Below are 20,973 nucleotides of genomic sequence, written 5' to 3' on the forward strand. Positions count from 1 at the left end.
AGGTCAGTCCAGCTTGGATGTGGGTGATGCTGCCGGTGAGGCCTTGGGGTACAAGGTGGCTCTCTCCTGGGCCCTGCTCAGCAGCTGGGCCTCCGCAGCCCGAGAGCTTCCTCTTGGCTTAGTCTCCTCTGCAGTGCAGGCTGCCCGCTGCATGCCCGTGGGGCCGGCAGTGGTCATCAAGGTGGACGCGCAGTTCTGTGGAGGCTGGCGGATGGGAGGAAGTGGAGGATGGGCAGACGGCCGGGTCCTGGGGGGCACTGCTGAGCAGTTAGGTGCCGTGAGGAAGCCCAGCCCCTGCCACAGGGAAGTGGGAGACCTTGTCCTAAGGGCTGAGCTGGGGCCACACCCCTGTGCTTCCCGTCACATCTCCAGGGCACACCCGAGGCACAGGACAAAGCCCTGGAGGCCCAGGACACCCCCAAGCACTGGCCCCAAGGCCAGAGCGGAGGGAGCACAGAACCTAAAAATAAGCACTTTATTTCATTAAAAAAAAAAAGTCCCTGTCCCTGCTCCTCGAACTCTGTACATAACTTACACTCTAAATAAAGCCAGTCCGTATAAATAAGGAGGAAGAAGTGGAGTTCAGCTCTGAAGAAGTCACTTTCTGGAAAAGAAAAGGGAAACACAGATAAATAAGTTTGCAGTAATCCCGACACCAAAAGCTCAGGCCTTCCCTGACACATGCGACTGTGGTTTCGGAGTAGCTTCAACATGGGGTGAGGCGTGGGGGTCCATGGGCTAGAAGACCACCCCAGGGCAGTGGCTGTGGCACAGCGGGCTAAGTCGCTGTTTGGGACACCTGCGGTCCACACCAGAGTGCCTGGTTCCAGCCCTGGCTTCTGTTTCTGGTCCAGCTTCCTGCTAACGTACCCTGACAGGCAGCAGGTGACGGCGCAACTGCTTGGGTCCCTGCACCCACACAGGAGACCCGGATGGAGTTCCAGTCTCCTGGTTTTGGCCTGGCTCAGTCCAGCCTGGCTGTTGCGGACATCTGGAGGCCCACCTCGATCCCGCCAAGGTGCCTGTCTGTCTACACGGCATTCCCTGCTGTTCACTGGAGAGCCTTAGAAGTCCCAGTGGCACCAGCACTTTCTCCCCCAGAGGACTTGGCCCAGCTGCTTGTCCTGCCTGGACTGGCCCCCCAGTGCCATCACTGTGCCTGGCCAGTGTCCCCCTTCACCCCCCCGACAAGCTGCACGCCCTCTTCCCTGGCCTGGCCTATCTCCACCCCTGCCTCAGTGGCTGGGCACTCAGAGCAGCATCGAGCAGGCTGTGGGAATGGGGGCGGGGGGCTGGGAAGGGTGCCTCCCTCCAGTGCCTGCTCCACTGCCTGGTAACCTTACACCTCTGTGCCCACCGAGGCACCCAGTCCTGAAGCCCCACCCTCGTTATCTGGATAAGGCTAAAGGCTCAGCCTAACTAGGTGGTTGCTAATGAGCAGAGCCTTCCCGCAGGCCACCCTGAGAGAGGAACCGGGACCACACGTCCCCGGAGGTCATTCTGGTGCCTGTCCCCAGGAGCTTCCAGTTGACCATGGACTGGGGAGCAGAGAGGGCCCCAATCTGACTTCCGAGCACAGTGTCAGGGAGTCTGCGTGTCACCCGCACGGCACCCGCGATGCCTGGCCCCACAGTGCGCTCAGCAGAGGGTCCGAGCCAGCCCTCTGGAAGGAACACAGGGGCTTCGTGAAACTAGCCTCCTCACCAGTGTCCCACGGTGGCCCTGCTGGCCGCCTGCGGACATTCTTGGGAAAAAAACGTGTCGGCCCCCAGTCCCCTTGAGAACCCAAGGCCAGACAAGGACTCAGGGTTGGGCTGTGACCAGGGGCTGCTTCCTGAGGAGCCCTCCCCGCCTCGGCCCCCAGCTCACCTCAGGACAGGAGGGAGACGAGGGCATCCAGGAACTTGCTCCGGTCCTCAGCTTTGAGCTCAATTACTGAAGTAATGAAAGAAAAACATCTGTGAGGTGGGAGGAAAGCAAGGCAGTGCAGACTCCCTAAGTGCAGACTAGAGCAGCCCGTGCTGCGTGAGGCCATCCGCCAGTCTGGAGGCTTCTGGCTCATCGGTCTCATCTCTCCATCCCCCTGGATTCCTTGCTGGCCAAGAGCCCAGAGCTGTGGCCTGCGGGGAGGACTCTGCGCCGGTGGGAACACGGGGGATGTGATGACCGTTACAGATCTAGATGGGGCTAGGCCCTCCCACCCTGACATAGATGCCTGCCCCTGGGTCCTCCATCCCCAAATCCCACATCCCAGGCATGAACCAAGAACTGGGGGGGGGGGGGGGGGGGGGGCGGGGAGACTGCCAGTGTTCAGGGTCAGGATGGACTGACAGCACATCGTGCCGCGGCCAGACTCGCCAGTGCCAGAAGCTGCCTCTGAGACAGCTGGGGCCACCTGCAGAGGGGCTGGGTCTCCTGTGACACTGAGCTGTCACTGCCAAGGGAGCAGGTGGGGTGAAGTCAGTATAGGTCCTTTCTGGAGAGATGCAGATCAAGTGCTGCGGGATTGTGGGGGCTCCACTGTGGCCCCACCAACTCTTGGGTTGGAGCCCTGACCCTTAGTAGCCCCACATGGGACTGGATTTGGAGACCCAGCCTTCAGAGAGGCAAAGGAGGGGATCAGGGAGAGCCCTGATGCCACATGACATACAGATGGCCAAACGTGGACTGCATTTCCTGCTGGTGCTTGGTGTGGCAGGTTGGGGGCTACCACTGGGTACAGCCCCTGCACCCTTGGGTTCAGCCGACATATAGGTGGGACCAGCATCCATGCAGTGGCCCCAGGCAGGGCCCCTTAGGACAACACAGACTCTGGGCTGAGGGGTGGTGGTGTCCTTGGGTGGCAGCAGGCCCTTGCTGTCCCCCCTGCCCATACTGGGGATGACCTTGTCAGGTGAGGCTGGCACCTGTGAGGCAGTGCTGTCCGGTCCTCCGGGAATGGTGGGAAAGTGACCTTTAGGGCACGACTATAAGACTGGAGCTGGGCCTCCTTGGACAGGAGATGCTGGGCTGGGGTGGGAGGAGCCATGGCCTCCAGCACACCAGGGCAGCTAGGCCAGGGTTGGTTCCAAGAGGACAAGAGGGCGGCTGGTTCTGGGGCCAGTGCTGACCACGAAGGGGTCGTCAGGCAGGACAAGCGCAGCCAAGTGCCGGGGTCTCTCACCTGAGAGGTCAAAATGGTTGTGCAGCGCCCGGGAGCTGGTGCTTTCCGCCGCTTTCTCAAACGCCCGCCCGAAAAAGCTGTGAACACATGACAGATGACAGGCGGACCTGCAAGGGGCCCTCCCTCCCCCAGCCCCCAGACAGGCACCCAAGGGCAAATGCAAATGCCACTCTACTGAGCAGGCTGCTGGGCCGACATGCCAGGGCATCCGGACCTCCTGCCCAGCCCGGACGAGGACATGCCACTCACTTCTTCCTGTCTGAGCCGTCAGTCTCTGGGGGGATGCCCACCACGGTCACGGTGCCATGCTCCACGCTCAAGGGGGCGGCCATCACCAAGGGCAGCAGCTTGCAGCGCCGGTTCTTTGTCTGCAGAGACCAAGGGAGCCTCAGCCAGCTGCGGCACCATAAGCCGGGTGCACCACTCAGGGCCCAGGCGCCACATGTCAGGGCTATCACCTTCTCCTGGAGGCCTCTAGCAAACCTCTGACCAGTCCTGCTCTACCCTCTGTGACAGCTGACTCCATCTGAACTCACGCCTGCAAACACCCCCCTTGTTGGCATGCGAACTCCTGCAGGGCAGACACTGAGTGCTTCTTTCGCTGCTGTGACCCACGGCACCCACACAGCATGACCACGGAGATCAACTGTCCCCATTTGTCCAGGACGGGAACTGGGAAGGCCGGTCATTCTGTGACAACAGCACTTGGCAGGTGGGTGTCACTCAACAACTATCTGGGGCTGGTGCTGTGGCGTAGCAGGTAAAGCCACCGCCTGCAGTGTCGGCATCCCATATGGGCGCCAGTTTGAGTCCCAGCTGCTCCACTTCCGATCCCGCTCTCTGCTATGGCCTGGGAAAGCAGCAGCAGATGGCCCAAGTGCTTGGGCCCCTGCACCCTCATGGGAGACCTGGAAGAAGCTCCTGGCTCCTGGCTTTGGATCAGCACAGCTCCAGCTGTTGCAGCCATTTGGGGAGTGAACCATTGGATGGAAGACCTCTCTGTCTCTTTTTCTCTCTCTGACTCTCCTCTCTCTAACTCTGACTTCCAAATAAATAAATAAATCTAAAAAAAAAATTGAAAAAACTACGTGGGACCAGCCTTCCAGCAATCACAGCTGGGTGTGGCTGTGGCCTAATGCCAGCTGCGTTAGGGCTGCGCTCCCGGCTTTTGACAATGAAAGACAAAGGCACTCACAGAAAGTTAAGCCTAGAAGACAGACTTCTGCTAGGTGGGAAGTCGGGCTGCAGCTGACTCCCATCTGCCACCATGGAAGGCAAGCTAAGCCCATGGGGGAGACAGGTGGAAGGCAGGTGCGGGTCCCTCCTGAACGGTCTGGACAGCGAGTGATGAAATCAGAGCTGGTGGGAACCAGAAGCTCCCCAGGGGTCAGCCGAGGAAAGCACCACTCAGAAGCACTAAGAGGTCTGCCCAGATCTGGAAGCCGGCAAAAGGACACAGGCACCCCAAGGCCAGCACCGAACACCCAACGATAGGACAACGCTCGCCCGGCACCTGCCCACCCAGCTCCTCACCGAACACACAAAGGACTTGAGCAAGTGTCTGCTGAGCAGGCTCAGGGACGCAGGCTTGGAGAACAGCGTGACATCCGGAGTGCCCTGGGGAGGTGGAGACAGGGTCAGAGGCGGGAGTAGCAGGGGCAGGCCTCCGTGCAGGCCTTCCGCTGCCTCCGGGGGAAGCCTGACCTCCATGAGCGAGCAGTAGAGGAAGGGCCCCTGGGAGATGACGAGGTTGGCGCAGAGGCAGCTGGCGATGGTCTGCTGGGTGGCACACAGCTGCTTCTTGGCCAGTTCCAGGCCGTGGTACAGTTTGTCCAGGTTACTCCTGTAACAGGGCAGATGCATGGCTTGTTGGTAATTTGGTAAACAGAGGTATTTGGGGGACAAAAAGAAACTTCAAAGGAACTCTAGAATCCTCAGAGATTAGGGCAACTGCTATATTCCTAAACCAAGAACAGAATGCAAGAAAAGGCAACAGCCAGAAACTGGAAAGTGATGGTGTCAGTTAAAATAATTGTAAAAAAAAAAAATCACTCAAAGTCTAGAGAATATAGTTGTTGTTGTTGTTGTTGTTTTAGTATTTATTTAAGGGACCGGTGCTGTGGTGTAGCTGGTAAAGCCACCGCCTGCAGTGCCGGCATCCCATATGGGCGCCAGTTTGAATCCCGGCTGCTTCACTTCCAATCTTTGGCCATAGCAGGGAGCTGGATCAGAAGTGGAGCAGCCCGACTGGAACCAGTGCCCATATGGGATGGCGGCACTGTAGGCAGTGGCCTTACCTGCTATGCCGCAGCTATGGCTGGGTGTGGGCATCTTAACTGGTGTTTTAACCTCTAAGCAAATGCCCTCCCCCCAAAAAAAATCCAAACACACATCTTTTCTTACAAGTACAATGATAAGGTACTTGTGATGGGAGAAGACGTAGTTATTAAAGCAACAAAGGAGCTAAAAACAGTGGCAAAACTGTGCCCACAGCCCGGATGGAGGACCGGAAGTGAATGAATACTCTTTGTCATAGCAGGAAGTCAGCAGACAATGTCTAAAACTGATCTATCGATGCTGGGATGACAGTGATGGCAGATTTTGGACTTCCCCAAGCTGCTAGCTAAAAACAGGGCAGTTGGACTGAGAAACCAAAGCCCAGGAACCCACATTTTCAAGAAAGGTGGGAGCAGACCACCCATCAGCCACAACACTGTGTGACGTCAGCAACAGTGTAGGAGAAAGTGGAGGGGGCTGGCAGGACTCCTGGCCCTAAAATTTATATGAAGTTAAAGGGGGTGGGGGGGGGGGGCAGCGCTGTGGTGTAGCGGGTAAAGCTGCCGCCCGCAGCACAGGTATCCCATATGGGTACCAGTTCAAGTCCCGGATGTTCCACTTTTGATCCAGCTCTTTGCGATGGCCTGGAAAAGCAGTGGAAGATGGCCCAAGTCCCTGGGCCCCTGCACTCGCGTGGAAGACCTGGAAGAAGCTCCTGGCTTCGGATCGGTGCAGTTCCGGCTGCTGCAGCCATCTGGGGAGAGAACTAGCAGATGGAAGACCTCTCTCTGCCTCTCTAACTCTGTCTTTCAAATAAGTCTAAAAAAAAAAAAAAAAGAATGAACCAGAGGATGGAAGCGCCCTTTTTCTGTTACCTGTCTCTTGAATAAATAAAAAATTAAAAAGAATAAAAATGGGCAAGGTACTTGGATAGATAATTCTGCAAATAACATGAATGGCCCCTATGCACATGAAATGACTTTCAACATCATTAGCCACCAGGAACATGCAAATGGAAACCACAATGAGGTAACACTTCATTGAACACTTCAATGAACGTCATTCAAAAGACACAATAACAAGTGTTGGTAAGGGTGTAGAGAGAATGGGGCCCTCACACACTGCTGGTGGGAAGGTATAACAGTGTTTTGGCAAATAGTCTGATAGACTGACAGATACTCCAGTGGTACAATGGTTACCATATGATTGAACAATTCTACTCCTAGGTAAAATCCAAGCAAGACTCAAACATGACGACACCAAAACTCACACCTAGAGGTTTACAGCAGCATTATCCCACAGTTAGAGGGGTTAATACAACAAAAACGTCCAACAACGGATGAGTGGATAAGCAAGGTGTGGAAAGCTCACACAACGGAACGTTATTTGTAATATAAAGGAAAGAGGTACTGCTCCATGCTATAACGTGAACAAACCTTGGAATGAAGCCAGTCACAAAGAAGCACATATTACACAAGCGCCATCAGAAAGGTCATGGAATCTGGGGGCCAGCATTGTGGCAGAACAGGCATCCTATAAGAGCGCTGGTTCGAGTCCTGGCTGCTCCACTTCAGATCCAGCTCACTGATAATGTGCCTAAGAAAGTAGTGGAAGATGGCCCAAGGCCCCAGACCCCTAGACCTGGATGGGGCTCCTGGCTCCTGGCTTTGGCCTGGCCCAGCCCCAGCTGTTACAGCCATTTGAGAAGTGAATCAATGGATGGAAGATCTCTCTCTAACTCTGCCTTTCAAATAAAATAAATAGATCTTATTTGAAAGGCAGAGTTACAGAGAGAGATAGGGAGAGACAGAAAGAGGTTTTCCATTTGTTGGTTCACTCCCCAAATGGTCAGCCGGGGCTGGGCCGGGACTCAGCCAGGAGCCAGGAGCTTCATTTGGGTCTCCCACATGGGTGCAGGGGCCCAGGGACTCTGGCCATCCTCTGCTGCTTTCCCAGGCCCATCAGCAGGGAGTTGGATTGGAAGCTGGGACTCGAACTGGCACCAGTATGGGATACCAGCATTGCAGGCGGCAGCTTAACTTGCTATGCCACAATGCCAGCCCTCCAAATTTTTTAAAAAGTTAAAAACTGAGTGAACTGTATGGTATGTGTATTTGATCTCAATAAGGCTGTGTTTTAAACACGTGGGGTAGGCATTGCAGTACAGCCAGTTAAGCCACCACTTGGGAAGGCTGCATCCCATACTGAGGTGCTGGATTGAGTCCCAGTCTCCTCCACTTCTGATCTAGCTCCGAGCTAACGCATCCTGGGAGACAGCAGGGGATGGGTCAGTTCTTGGGTTCCTGCCACCCTTGTGAGAGGCCCAGCCCTGGTTGTCGCGGGTATTTGGGGAATGAACTAGCAGACGGAAGGTATCTCTCCCTGTCAGTCTGCCTTTCAAATACATTAAAAATTAAAAAAAAAAAAAATCTTCTAAGGATTTATTTTATTTATTTGAAATAGTTACAGATACAGAGAGGGGTCTTCTATCAGCTGGTTCATTCCCCTGGCCCCAGGGCTGGGCCAGGCTGAAGCCAGGAGCTTCTGGGCCTCCCACGTGGGTACAGGGGCCATCAGCAGGGAGCTGGATCGGAAGAGGAGCACGCCCATATGGGATGCCAGCATTGCAGGCACTGGCTTAACCTGCTACGTTACAACGCCAGCCCCATAAAAATTATTTTTAATGAGTTAGGGAACAGAACAGTAAAGATTTATTTATTCATTTGAAAGGCAGAGTTACACACACACACAAACACACACACAGAGATCCTCTATCCACACTCCCCTAACAGGTACAATGGCCGGAGCTGGGCCGATCTGAAGCCAGGAGCTTCTTCAAGGTCTCCCACGTTGGTGTAGGGGCCGAAGGACTTGAACTCTCTTCCACTGCTTACCCAGGCGCATTAGAGTGGAGCAGCAGGGACTCAAACTGGCACCCATTTGGGACGCCGGCAGTGGCTTTACCAGCTACACCGCAGCACTGGCCCCCTCCTTTTTTTTTTCTTTTTAAATCACAGTACAAAAGCAACAAAAGTAGCAGCTCCGTGAAGTGGGAAAAACTGTCTGAATCAGGCCTTCTCCTAAAAAGGGAACTGAAATTCACAAACATGCAACAGAGAAGCACCAAGGTCAAATCCCTGAGTCACCTTTAGAAAAAAGAGTAAGGAGCAGACCAGCACCTCTCTCAACAATAAAAGTGCACTACAAAGATATGCCAAGAAAAGATCAAAACTGTGGTGTTCTATTTTGAAACAAGCTAAAAGACACTGAAAAAAAAAAAAAACTCACGAAAACAAAACACACAGGGTATCTCAGGAAGTGAGATAAGAAAAAATCAGCTATATGAGGCAAGTGATTGAAAAATGAAACAAAATTAGAAGGAATATAGGCGTGAATACACACAACAAATAATGCCTTCAGAGACAGTGAAGCTGAAAAAGAAATCCTATAAATCAAGGAGTGAGGGCTGGTGCTATGGCGTAGTGGGTAAAGCCTCTGCCTACAGTGCCGGCATCCCATATGGGTGCTGGTTCGAGTCCCGGCTGCTCCACCTCCGATCCAGCCCTCTGCTACGGCCTGGGAAGGCAGTGGAAGATGGCCCAAGTCCTTGGGACCCTGCACCTGCATGGGAGACCCGGAAGAAGCTCCTGGCTTCTGGCTCCGGATCGACGTAGCTCTGGCTGTTGTGGCCAACTGGGGAGTGAGCCAGTGGATGGAAGACCTCTCTCTCTCTCTCTGCCTCTCCTTCTCTCTGTGTGTAACTCTTTCGGGTAAATAAATAAATCTTAAATCAATCAATCAAGAAGTGAGCTTCTGGCTGAGAGGTCAAGTCACTGCTTAGGATGCCTGTGCTCCAAACTGGAGCGGCGGGGTTTGAAGTCTGGCTCCACACCCTGTTCCAGCTCCCTGCTAACATGTACCCAGGATGGCTCAAGGACTGACATCCTGGCTCTGGAATCTGGCCGTTTAGGGAGTGAGTCAGAGCGTGGGAGTTGTCTGTGTCTCAAGTTTAAGAAAAAGAGAAGAGATGATAAGGATCCAGGAGAAGGTGACAAACTTGGAAGACGGGCAGGCGGTGTATCATGTGCGCCCAAGCTACAGTTCCCACAGGACAGTCACCCCCATACCCTGAGGTCCCCACAACTGGCCTCCCTGGGCAGGAGGAAGGGGGCGGCCACCCCCGCTCACCCACACTACCTGGAGAGACTGTCCAGTGCCTGGATGAAGTGATCCGTCCCCGAGCTGTCCCTCTCAGGGTTCTCCATCAGAGACATGGTGGCAAAGACCACGTCGCTGGCCAGGAACTTGTGCTTGAATCCAAAATGGATGCTGAAAGTCTGCACACGCATATCCTTCATCCTGTCATGGAGGGAAGCAAGGCAGCTGTCCACCCTCGGGAGATGGGTGAGCTCCCCCAGCCAGGGCAAGCCCCAGTGTCGCTCTGGGGCCCCTGCTAATGCTCCCAGTGAGACTCTTCTGCCCAGACGACAAGGTGGGTCAGAACGCCTGGACATGGCAGCCCTGTAGCCGCCTCACCCCCCACCCCCCAGCGGCTCTGAACTGCTGGGCTCCAGGTGTGTGCAGGATCCTCTCCCACACCCCTGCATGCCAGCCAGCTGGCGCAAGAGCAGCCTGACGCCAGCGCTGTCGGTGCTGTCCAAGGCAGAGCTCAGCCGGACCTGACCCTGGTGGCCCTCTTCCTGTCTCCTGTAAGGAACGGGCTGGGTCAACCTCACAGCCCCAGGATTTAAGGATCCTAGAGCCCACAGTCTCTGATTTCATTTTATCCCTCACCAGGGCTTATTTTTCACCTGATGAGAATTCAGAATTCAGACCTGAGTGATGCTCATTTGTATATTCTGGGTTTTTTTTTTTTGCATTAGTTTAGATGTTTAACGCAGAAGCCTTTTCTTCAAAGCAGCTTAATCCAGAAAGTTAAGAAAGAAAGTTTACCCGAATTTACTGGCAGACTCTTCGATCATTTCCCGCAAGTTCTCCTTCAAGGAGATGTCCATGGAGTGAAACTTCTGCTTCACCTGCTTCAGGGGAAGACTGCAAAGAGCAAGCCCACGGCCCGGGTGAGGCTGTGGCAGCTGTCAGCAGCTGGCCGGGAAGGAGGAAGCTGCCACTCACGGGGCGGTGGGGGTGGGCCCGGGGGGATGCCCTAGGTGTGCCTTCAGACAACGCGCTGGGTGCCGGAGGTGCGGAACTGGCAGGCGCAGCTGCTGGCCGAGGCTGTCACTCACCCCATGTCTGCGAGGAACTCCTGGAGCCTCTTCTGCCCGTGCACAGACCAGAGCTTGAACCTGGCTGCGGTGTAGCTCGTGTTGCACAGGCTGTCGTGCAGGGACCAGTGCTGGTAGAGTGCCAGGCGGAGGCTGGGCCCACGGTCAAGGAGCACACAAGGAACCCCGGCTGCCTGGTGACCCTTGACCTTGGCAGTGCAGAGCTACACCTGGGGGACCCTGCCTGGACCTGCGCAGCCCGGTTAGGGGGCCTGTGTGGACAAGCACGGCTTGGAGCTCTTGGAACTGCTGAGTTCAACCTGATCCGTATAGGGAGCCTGTGCGGGGTGGGGGTGCACGTGCTCCCCACTTTGACAGGGAAACTGAGGCATGGGGGTGCTGTAGAGTTGTGTACTGCTGTCACTGAGTGGTCAGGTGGGTGGGTGAGCATCACCAGAGTGGCTGTCACCCTGTTCTGCCCTGCCTGCTTCCTCCCTGCCCAGCCTTCCCCTGCCAGGATCTGCCCAGAGCGGCCCATACTCACCCCTTGGTGGGCTGCATCTTTCACGGCGTAGATGCAGCCCCTCAACCACACGTCACCCCCACTCAGACCAGCCCCGCCCACTCCCTGCCATTCTGTGGGTGCCCTGCCAAAGCTCCTCTGGACACCGGGTGTGTCTGTGCTGCCACCCCTCTCTCTTAGCTCATAGGCCCCAGGGCAGCCATCTACCCTGTCACTACTCTCAGGGGCTTCCCACACAACCCAGACACACAGCTCTGGGACTGGCAATCCACGGGGGGAACCGGAGCCAGGGCTCCAGAGGAGGACAAAGCCAGCAGCACCCACTGAGCAAAATCAGAGAGAGGGGTGCTGCCTGCACCCCGCAGCCCCGAGGCCAGGATACTCGTACTCGAAGGAGATGCGCGTGCAGTCCACAGAGAGGGTGTTCTCCTCGTCTTCGTTTCGGTGGTTGTGCCGGGACACGTGGCGCTGCAGGACGCCGACGTCCGTCACGTACTTCATTCTGCAAAGTGCCACAGGCTGGGGCTGGCTTGCGACAAGCCGTGCTTGTCCACATAGGCCCCACAACCTGGCTGTATGGTCCAGCCAAGGCCCCACCCAGCAAGGAAGGGCACCACAGGGGTAGCTCTGCACTGCCAAGGTCAAGGGTCACCAGGCACTTGCCTTCCCACAGCAGCCATCAGCGCAGGGAGGGGCAGACTGCTGTCCTTACCCACAGCCCCCTGTCCCTACTATCTGCTGGCCTCCGGGAGCCAGCTGGGCCCCATCAGCCCACGTGGTCAAGTGGACAGACCTCAGCAGTGATGGGCACCCACCCTCCTCACCCACAGCGGCTCGGCTGGCCTGGGACCCAGCGGGAAGCAGTTCCTGGGCCCCAGAGCACCGTGCAGCTGGAGCTTTTGGTAGTGTTCAAAGACCTGGACACACACAAGGGGAGTCCCTACGCGGAGGCAGCGTACGGGGCTGTGGCCCGGCAACAGCTCAGGGACACGTGCATGGGCCCCTGGGCTCCGGAGGGCCAGTACCTCAGGTTGGAGGTCCCTGTGGACCCCCTCAGATGTCCTGCCTAACAACTGTCGCCTCATTGGGAGGGGGATGGGAGAAGAACCATCCATCCCAGGGCAGCCTTGTAGCTGGGGTCGGAGGTCAGGTGAGGGCAAAAGGCCATTCTGCTTCACAGAGCCCTCACACAATGCTACCCGGCTGCCGCTTGCCTCTGAGGCCAACTCCCACTCGCTGGCAGGGCACCCAGGGCCTTTGCGGGGACACCTCCCCCAGCATGCCTGAGCCAGCCCTGCTCCAACAGAGAATGCCAGACCGAGCGCCTTCCTTTGCTCGCTGGCTCCACCTGGTGGACACACAGGGGTAGAAGACGAGGCCAGCCCAGGCTGTGGTCACCCCTATGGGGAGGTTCTGATACTGAGCCCTTTCTGGGTGACAAAGGCCCAGCCCAAGGTGGAGGGCCAGCCCCTCACTCATTCTCTACAGGACCCCAGGGTGAAGCTGTCCCCACGTTTCCACTGCAACCTCACGACATAGGGCCAACCCTGGAAAGCGAGACAACCCGTCCTTACTGCGTGATCTTGTCCTGCACCCACTGGTCTGTGAGTCCCACGATGGCCCACCTGGAAGGAGAGGAGAAGGCAATAGAACCTGGCCCAGGCTCAGCGGGCTCTGGGGTATGCAGTGAGGTGGCAGGATGGGATGGGGGCCCAAGCTCTACCCTCCAAGAGCATCGTGCCAGTGTGGTCAGACCCCGTCCTGCTCTCCCTTGAGGTGGACGAGCTCAAGGCAGGAAAACCTCAGGACAGGGAAGGCAGCTGTGATCCAAGCCCACACTCCCGCCGGCTCCCATGCTGCTGCCTCTGCCCTTGTCCTGCACCCCCCGACCGACAGCGAGTGGAGCCAGTGTGCTCCAGCAGCAGAGGCCTGCACTAGGCGGCCAGGGCCTGGCACGCTGCTTCACCGAGACACTCCTATCACCCGCCCCACAGCACAGCCAAACCCTAGTCCTATCCATGTCTTCTGGTCCTGCAGTGTCAAATGGTGGGAAAGGGCCCGGTGTCGTGGCGTAGAAGGTTAAGCCTCCATCTACAGCACCAGCATCCCATATGGACGCCAGTTTGAGTCCTGGCTGCTTCACTTCCGATCCAGCTCCCTGCTAATGCACCTGGGAAAGCAGTGGAAGATGGCCCACCTGGAGCCTTGCGCCAGCTTGCAGCCCAGAGGTGAGAGCTGAGGGCTGGCATCAGGGTGACGAGAGTATCCCTGGGTCCACATGGCACCAGGCCCCCTGTTCTGAGGCCCCTGACTCAGTGTAGGCCCTTAAAACCCCATCCATGGCAGTCAGAGCAGAATGGGGCCTTGGCAGTCATCGGAGAACCAGGACCCCCAGTGCAGGGCGAGGCGGTACAGCCAGGCCAGACCCACACTTTCCTCACTTAGACTGAATATTTCATTTCTATAGCAAAGGTCTCCTGGTCCATGTCCAGGGGGCTCCGCCTGCAGCCTGCACAGCAAACTCAAGAGGCAGGGAGGGCCCAGTGCTGTGGCGTAGGAGGCTAAGCGGCCTGCGGTGCCAGCATCCCATATGGGCGCTGGTTCAAGTCCCAGTGTCTCCTCTTCCGATCCAGCTCTCTGCTGTGGCCTGGGAAAGCAGTGGAAGATGTCCCCTGTCCTTGGGCCCTGCACCCACGTGGGAGACCTGGAAGAAGCTCCTGGCTCCTGGCTTTGGATCAGTGCAGCTCTGGCCATTGTGGCCATCTGGGGAGTGAACTAGCAGACGGAAGATCTCTCTGTCTCTTCCTCTCTCTGTGACTCTACCTCTCAAATAAATAAATTAAAAAAAAAAAAGAGGCAGGACTCAAACGCACCAAGCACAGGGCGCGCCCCAGCCTCACCCTCCCCGCCCCTGAAGAGCCTCACTGCTGGGAAGAAGAGCAGAGTCACGCGTGTTCATGTTTGCTGTGGACGAGAGTCGGCGCCCACGGGAGTCTCGGGTGCTGCAGGGGGCTACGTACCACAACATGTCGTTCAGGTCCTTGGACATCATCCACGCCAGGTCAAACATCACCATGGCCGCCTGCAAGGAAGCAGAGAAGCCTGAGGACAAAGGGAGCCGCGCTCGTGGAGGAAGCAGCAGTGCAGCAGGGCCACACCTGAGCCAGCAGGAGGCCTGGCTGAGCCCCTCAGGTGCAGGTTGGCCTGGCTAAGGCATACAAGCGAGTTCCTGCCCAACGTGCGCAACAAGCATACGCTAAACCAGGGAGAGGGGGGCCGGCGCTGTGGCAAGCCTCCACCTGCAGCGCCGACATCCCATATGGGCACCATTTCTAGTCCCAGCTGCTTCTCTTCCGATCCAGCTCTCTGCTATGGCCTGGGAAAGCAGAAGATGGCCCAAGTCCTTGGGCTCCTGCATCCATGTGGGAGACCTGGAAGAAGCTCCTGCCTTTGGATTTGCTCAGCTCCGGCCATTACGGCCATCTAGGAAGTGAACCAGCGGGTGGAAGACCTTCCTGCTGTCTCTTCCTCTCACTGTCTGTAACTCTACCTCTCAAATAAAGAAATAAAGCCTCTTTGAAAAAATTGTAAAAAGAGCAAGCTTAGCCCGCCCTTTTCTCTGCTCCCTGTTTGAGATGTAACCACTTGTTCCTCTACGCACGCCCACTGTAATTCTACTTCCCACAGTTCGGGCCTCTCTAGGGGCGGAATCAGGGCCCCACCCCCAACCCCACCAGATCTTGGACTTTAAGCTAAATAAACGCTAGGCTGAGCTTCCTCCAGGGGCGGCATTTCCAAGGGAAGTGGCCACATATCCCGAGAGCGACAAGCCTCTCTTCTGAGGCAGGTTAACGCCCTCCCCAGCCTCTGCCTAGAATGTTCCATCCTCCAGGGCTGAGCGGAAGGGACGGAAGGATGATCTCTCAAGGACGAGGGATGTTGGAAAAGGTGGAGCTCAGCGTCTCAAGGCCCCGTAGCCAATTCTAAGACTAAATGCAGGATGTTTTACTGGAAAGGAGCTGTCTCCGGCTCCTCTAGGCCCTATGCTCTGCTCCACACTAATGCAGGTTTGCCACACTAAATTCTGCTCTGCAGGTTATGGACGGGTTATATTTCTCTACGGAGGAGGAGGTGAAGGTGGAGGTGGAGGAGGAGAAGGAGGAGGAGGAGGAGGAGAAGGAGAAGGAGTTGTTTAAGGCTCAGAGAGGCTGCACCATCTGTCCAAGGTCACATTGAGGAAGGCTGGGGAGCTCAGTTCCAAACCAGCCTTTTGTGTTTCCAAACCCGTGCTCCAGGGGCTGGTGTCATGGTGTAGCATGGTAAGCTGCTGCTTGCAATGCCTGCACCTCCTATGGGAGTGGTGGCTCTGCTTCTGATCCAGCCTCCTGCTAATGCACCCAGGAAAGCAGCAGAGCATGGCCCAAGTCCTGCTACCCATGTGAGAGACCTGGATGGAGTTCCAGGCTCCTGGCTTCGGCCTGGCCCAGCCCTGGCTGTTGTGGCCATTTGGGGAAGTGAACCAGCAGATGGGAGATTCTCTGTGTCACTCTGCCTTTCAAATAAATAAATCTTCAAATAATGAAATTATAAAAAGCCCAGGCTCCATTCTTCTGCTCTGGGAGAGGGACGCCCGCAGAGGAACCACACCTGTTCGTACTTACTGAGGTCCCGTGATACTCGTACTGCTCATAGTCAAAGAGGATGTCTCTCCTGGAACGACACAAAATGTAGGTCTTGGACAGGGTGCCAACATTGGCGAAAATGTGACAATCTGACAGTGGCCACAGAAATGCCAACAAAGTCACTTACTTTTTTTTTTGTTTTAGCAGAATATTTATAAGGGCACTTCACAAAGCTCGTGGAAACACAGATTTAAAAGGAAGTGTAGAGTGCGGCATTTAGCACAGCAGTTAGGATGCTACTCGGGAAGCCGGCATTGCACAGAAGGGAGCCTAGGTCTGAGCGGCAGCTCTGCTTCCCATCCCAGCTTCCTGCTAATTCACACCCTGGGAGGCCGTGGTGACGACTCAGGTACTTGGGTCCCTGCCACCCACATGGGAGACCTGGACTGAGTTTCAGGTTCCTGGCTTTGGCCTGGCCTGGTACCAGCTGTTGTGGGCATTTGGGGGCAGTGAACCACAGGATGGAAGATCTCTGTATGCCTGTCTGTTTCTGTCTCTCTCTGCCTCCATAATAACTAAGAAATAAATTTAAAGGGGCCAGTGCTGTGGCACAGCAGGTTAAAGCCCTGGCCTGAAGCGCCAGCATCCCATATGGGTCCTGGTTCTAGTCCTGGCTGCTCCTCTTCCGATCCAGCTCTCTGCTGTGGCCTGGGATAGCAGTGGAGGGTGGCCCAAGTCCTTGGGCCCCTGCACCCACGTGGGAGACCTGGAGGAGGCTCCTGGCTTCGGATCAGCATAGCTTCGGCCATTGCGGCCATCTGGGGAGTGAACCAGCAGATGGAGGACCTCTCTGTCTCTGTCTCTCTCTGTAACTCTTTCAACTAAATAAAATAAATCTTTAAAAAAAAAAAGAAATAAACTTAAAAATGTTTAGAAGGCTGGCATTGGTGGTACAGCAGGTTGAACAATGTTGGCAGTGCAATATATTGACATGGTGGATCAAGCCCTGGTGGCTCCACCTCCAATCCAGCTCCCTGCTAATGCACCTGGGAAAGCAGCAGGTGATGGTCCAAGTACATGGGCCCCTGCTACTCCCATGGGAGTCCCAGAGGAGTTCCAGGCACCTGGCTTTGGCTTGGCCCAGACTGGGCCATTGATGCCATTTGGGAAGTAAACCAGAGGATGGAAGGTCTCTCTCCCTTTCTGCCTCTTCCCATCTCTCCCTCTCTTTTTTTTTCTCCCAAATATTTATTTATTTATTTATTTGGAAGTCAGAGTTATAAAGAGAAAGAAGTCTTCCCTCCACTGGTTCACTCCCAGTTGGCTGCAACATCCGGAGCTGCGCCGATCTGAAGCCAGGAGCCAGGAGCTTCTTCCGGGTCTCCCACACGGGTACAGGGTCCCAAGGACTTGGGTCACCTTTGGCTGCTTTCCCAGGCCATAGCAGAGAGCTGGATCGAAAGTGGAGCAGCTGGGACTTGAATTGGTACCCACATGGGGTGGCACTGCAGGCAGCGGTTTTACCCACTATGCCACAGCACCAGCCCCTCTTATCTCTCTTGGAAATAAATAAATTAATTTTAAAAACTTTTTTTTAAAAAAGATAAGCTTAAGGGCAGGCATTTGGCCTGGCAGTTAACATGCTCACCTCTCACAGTAGAATACCTGAGTTCAATCCTCACCTCTGGCTCAGTTCCCACTTCCTGCTAATACAAACCCTGGGAAGCAACAGTGATGGCTCAAGTGATTGGGACCCTGCCACCCACGTGGGAGACCTGGATGGTGGTCCTGTCTCCTGGTTTCAGCCTCAACTCATTCCCTGTCACCACTGGATGGGATCTCTCTCTGCCTCTCAAATAGATAGATAAATAAAGGTTTACTTTGGTGCAAATATATTCTGAAATCCATGCATGGTTTTTTATAAAACACATTTTCCATGTACTCTCTTTTTAAAAAAAAAAATATTTTATTTATTTGAAAGAAAGGCAGAGTAATAGAGAGAAAAACAAAAAGAAAGAGATTGGGGCCAGTGCTGTGGCATAGCTGATAAAGCCACTGCCTGCAGTGCCAACATCCCATATAGGTGTCAATTTAGGTCCCGGCTGCTCCACTTCTGATCCAGCTCTCTGCTATGGCCTGGGAAAGCAGTAGACGATGGCCTAAGTTCTTGGGCCCCTGCACCTGCAAGGGAGACCCGGAAGAAGCTCCTGGCTCCTGATCAGTACAGCTCTGGCTGTTGCAGCCATCTGGAGAGTAAGCCAGCAGATGGAAGACCTCTCTCTCTCTCTCTCTCTCTGCTTCTCCTGTGTAACTCTGACTTTCAAATAAATAAATAAATCTTTAAAAAAAAAAAAAAAAAAAAAGGAAAGAGATCTTTATCCTCTGGGTTAATCTCCAAAGGCTTCAATGGCCAGGGCTGGGGCAGGTAGAAGCCAGGAGCCTGGAACTCCATCTGGGTCTTCCACCTGGGTGGTAGGAGCTCAAGGACTTGGGCCAGAATCTGCTGCCTTCCCAGGCACGTTAGCTGGGACACGGATCAGAAGTGGAGCACTCAGGACTCAGAATCAGCACTGCAAGTGGATGATGGCATCGCATGCAGCTGCTTGACTCACTGCTCCACAACAATGCCCCTTCTGTGTACTTCTTATACGCAAACACTGCAACGTTTTTTTGTGGGGCTGGCGCTATGGTGTAGTGGGTGAAACCGCCGCCTGCAGTGCCAGCATCCCAGTGTGTCAGTTCAAGTCTCTGCTGCTCCACTTCCAATCCAGCTCTCTGCTATGGCCTGGGAAAGCAATAGAGGATGGCCCACCCTGCACCTGCATGGGAGACCTGGGAGAAGCTCTTGGCTTTGGATCAGCCCAGCTCTGGTCACTGTGGCCATCTGGGGAGTGAACCAGCAGCTGGAAGACTCCTCTCTTTCTGCCTCTCTGTCTTTCAAATAAATAAAGAAATCTTAAAAAAAAAATACCCATATTTTATGCATCAAAATAAACTTATATTTTAATTCTACTTCCATGAACTTTTTGAAGTACCCTTCTACATACAACACTAGGAAAAAGGCAGTAAAATCGACACAATGTACTACGTAAAATACGTAGTCTCCAAATCTTACTTCCAAGTGTCAAGCCAGATAAAACTTGCTGTGTGCACAAAGTTATTCACTGCAGCCTTCAGTGTAATGGCAAAATACCGGAAGTTACCCACAGTTCAGAAAGAAGGGAAATCGACAATTAAACACTGCGCAGTTTTGAAAAGGCCGTTCAGAACCATCTCAAACGGTTGTATTAAGTAGAAAAATATGGGGCTGGTGCTATGGCATAGAGGGTAAAGCCACCGTCTGTAGAGTCAGCATCCCATATGGACACTGGTTCAAGTCCTGGCAGTTCCACTTGCATTCCAGCTCCCTGCTAATATACCTGAGAAGAGTGCTAGAAGATGGCCCATGTACATGGGACCCTGCACCCATGTGGGAGACCCAGATGAAGCTCCTGGCTCCTGGATCTGGCCTGGCTCAGCTCTGGCCATTGCAGCCATCTGGGAGGGAATCAGCGGATAGAAGATCCATCTCTCTCCCTCTCTCTCTGTAACTCTGCCTTTCAGGTAAATAAATAAATCTTAAAAAAAATGCAAAAATTAGATGCACATTCTGATTATGTAAAATATGCCTGAGTATGGATTAGACATGAAGAGAAACCCAAACCCAGAATCTCTGAATTCGTAGTGAGTACGTGGATTACTTTCAGGAGCCTTTCCTCACACCTTCTGAAATGGTTTGACCCTGTCCTCACCCACGGGGTGGCCCTCTGTCCCAGACCAGCCAGCGGAACACTTGACCGAAGCCGGCACAGAAGAAACCCCGGCTGGACAGCCCACCAAGTCCTTCAAGGACGAGTCCAGCAAAGAAGCTCCCGGAATCCACTCAAACATGCGGCCGTATGTGCCCCTCAAGCTAGGATTTCCCATATTTTCATCTTAAAGCACTTCGATTACTTCACATCAGCAACAGGAAGAATCAGATAACTCAGCTCCTTCTTTGTATTTTTAAAATTTATTTTATTTAGGCCGGCGCCGTGGCTCACTAGGCTAATCCTCCGCCTTGCGGCGCCGGCACACCGGGTTCTAGTCCCGGTCGGGGCACCGATCCTGTCCCGGCTGCCCCTCTTCCAGGCCAGCTCTCTGCTGTGGCCCGGGAGTGCAGTGGAGGATGGCCCAAAGTCCTTGGGCCCTGCACCCCATGGGAGACCAGGAGAAGCACCTGGCTCCTGCCATCGGATCAGCGTGGTGCGCCGGCCGCAGCGCGCCTACCGCGGCGGCCATTGGAGGGTGAACCAACGGCAAAAGGAAGACCTTTCTCTCTGTCTCTCTCTCACTGTCCACTCTGCCTGTCAAAAAAAAAAAAAAATTTATTTTATTTAAGAGTTACAGATAGTGTGAGAGCGAGACAGAGAGAAAGGTCTTCCCTCTGTTGGTTCACTCCCCAAACGGCCACAACGGCCGGAGCTAAGCCTATCCAAAGCCAGGAGCCAGGAGCTTCCTCTGGGTCTCCCATGTGGGCGCAGGGGCCCAAGGACCTGAGCCATCCTCTTCTGCCTTCCCAGGCCACAGCAGAGAGCCGGACCGGAAGAGGAGCAGCTGGGACTAGAACTGGCGCCCACGTGGGACGCCGACGCTGCAGATGGAGGACCAACCTACTGTGCCATGGTGCCGGCCCCTGTATTTTTTTCTATTAAAACTTTTTCGCCGGCGCTGCGGCTCAATAGGCTAATCCTCCACCTTGCAACGCCGGCACACTGGGTTCTAGTCCCGGTCGGGGCGCTGAATTCTGTCCCGGTTGCCCCTCTTCCAGGCCAGCTCTCTGCTGTGGCCCGGGAGTGCAGTGGAGGATAGCCCAAGTGCTTAGGCCCTGCACCCCATGGGAGACCAGGAGAAGCACCTGGCTCCTGCCTTCAGATCAGCGCGGTTGGCCGGCTGCAGCGTGCCGGCCGCGGCGGCCATTGGAGGGTGAACCAACGGCAAAGGAAGACCTTTCTCTCTGTCTTTCTCTCTCTCACTGTCCACTCTGCCTGTCAGAAGAAAAAAAAAAAAAAAAACCAAAACTTTTTCACAGGAGCCAGCATTGTGGCACAGCAGGTAAGGCCACCACCTGTGACGTTGGCATCC

The 20,973-nt window shown here is 55.0% G+C and overlaps 1 protein-coding gene across 1 annotated transcript in view; it reads right to left on the reverse strand.

Annotated features, from left to right (window-relative positions):
• Positions 1 to 474: 474 nt before the first annotated feature.
• The window catches only part of CDC45 (cell division cycle 45), a 32,854-nt gene continuing 12,355 nt past the window's right edge, over positions 475 to 20,973 (reverse strand). Inside the window, exons 7-19 of the mRNA XM_062181962.1 lie at positions 15,850 to 15,898; positions 14,209 to 14,270; positions 12,763 to 12,813; positions 11,571 to 11,690; positions 10,687 to 10,818; positions 10,394 to 10,492; positions 9,638 to 9,799; positions 4,868 to 5,006; positions 4,697 to 4,780; positions 3,413 to 3,531; positions 3,164 to 3,240; positions 1,870 to 1,935; positions 475 to 604 (exon numbers count right to left, since the gene is read on the reverse strand). Coding sequence (XP_062037946.1) covers positions 1,871 to 1,935; positions 3,164 to 3,240; positions 3,413 to 3,531; positions 4,697 to 4,780; positions 4,868 to 5,006; positions 9,638 to 9,799; positions 10,394 to 10,492; positions 10,687 to 10,818; positions 11,571 to 11,690; positions 12,763 to 12,813; positions 14,209 to 14,270; positions 15,850 to 15,898 — 1,159 coding nt within the window. The 3' untranslated portion in view covers positions 475 to 604; position 1,870. The remainder of the gene's footprint in view (positions 605 to 1,869; positions 1,936 to 3,163; positions 3,241 to 3,412; positions 3,532 to 4,696; positions 4,781 to 4,867; positions 5,007 to 9,637; positions 9,800 to 10,393; positions 10,493 to 10,686; positions 10,819 to 11,570; positions 11,691 to 12,762; positions 12,814 to 14,208; positions 14,271 to 15,849; positions 15,899 to 20,973) is intronic.

The sequence above is a fragment of the Lepus europaeus genome, chromosome 23, assembly GCF_033115175.1.
Source record: "Lepus europaeus isolate LE1 chromosome 23, mLepTim1.pri, whole genome shotgun sequence".
Taxonomy (NCBI): Eukaryota; Metazoa; Chordata; class Mammalia; order Lagomorpha; family Leporidae; genus Lepus; species Lepus europaeus.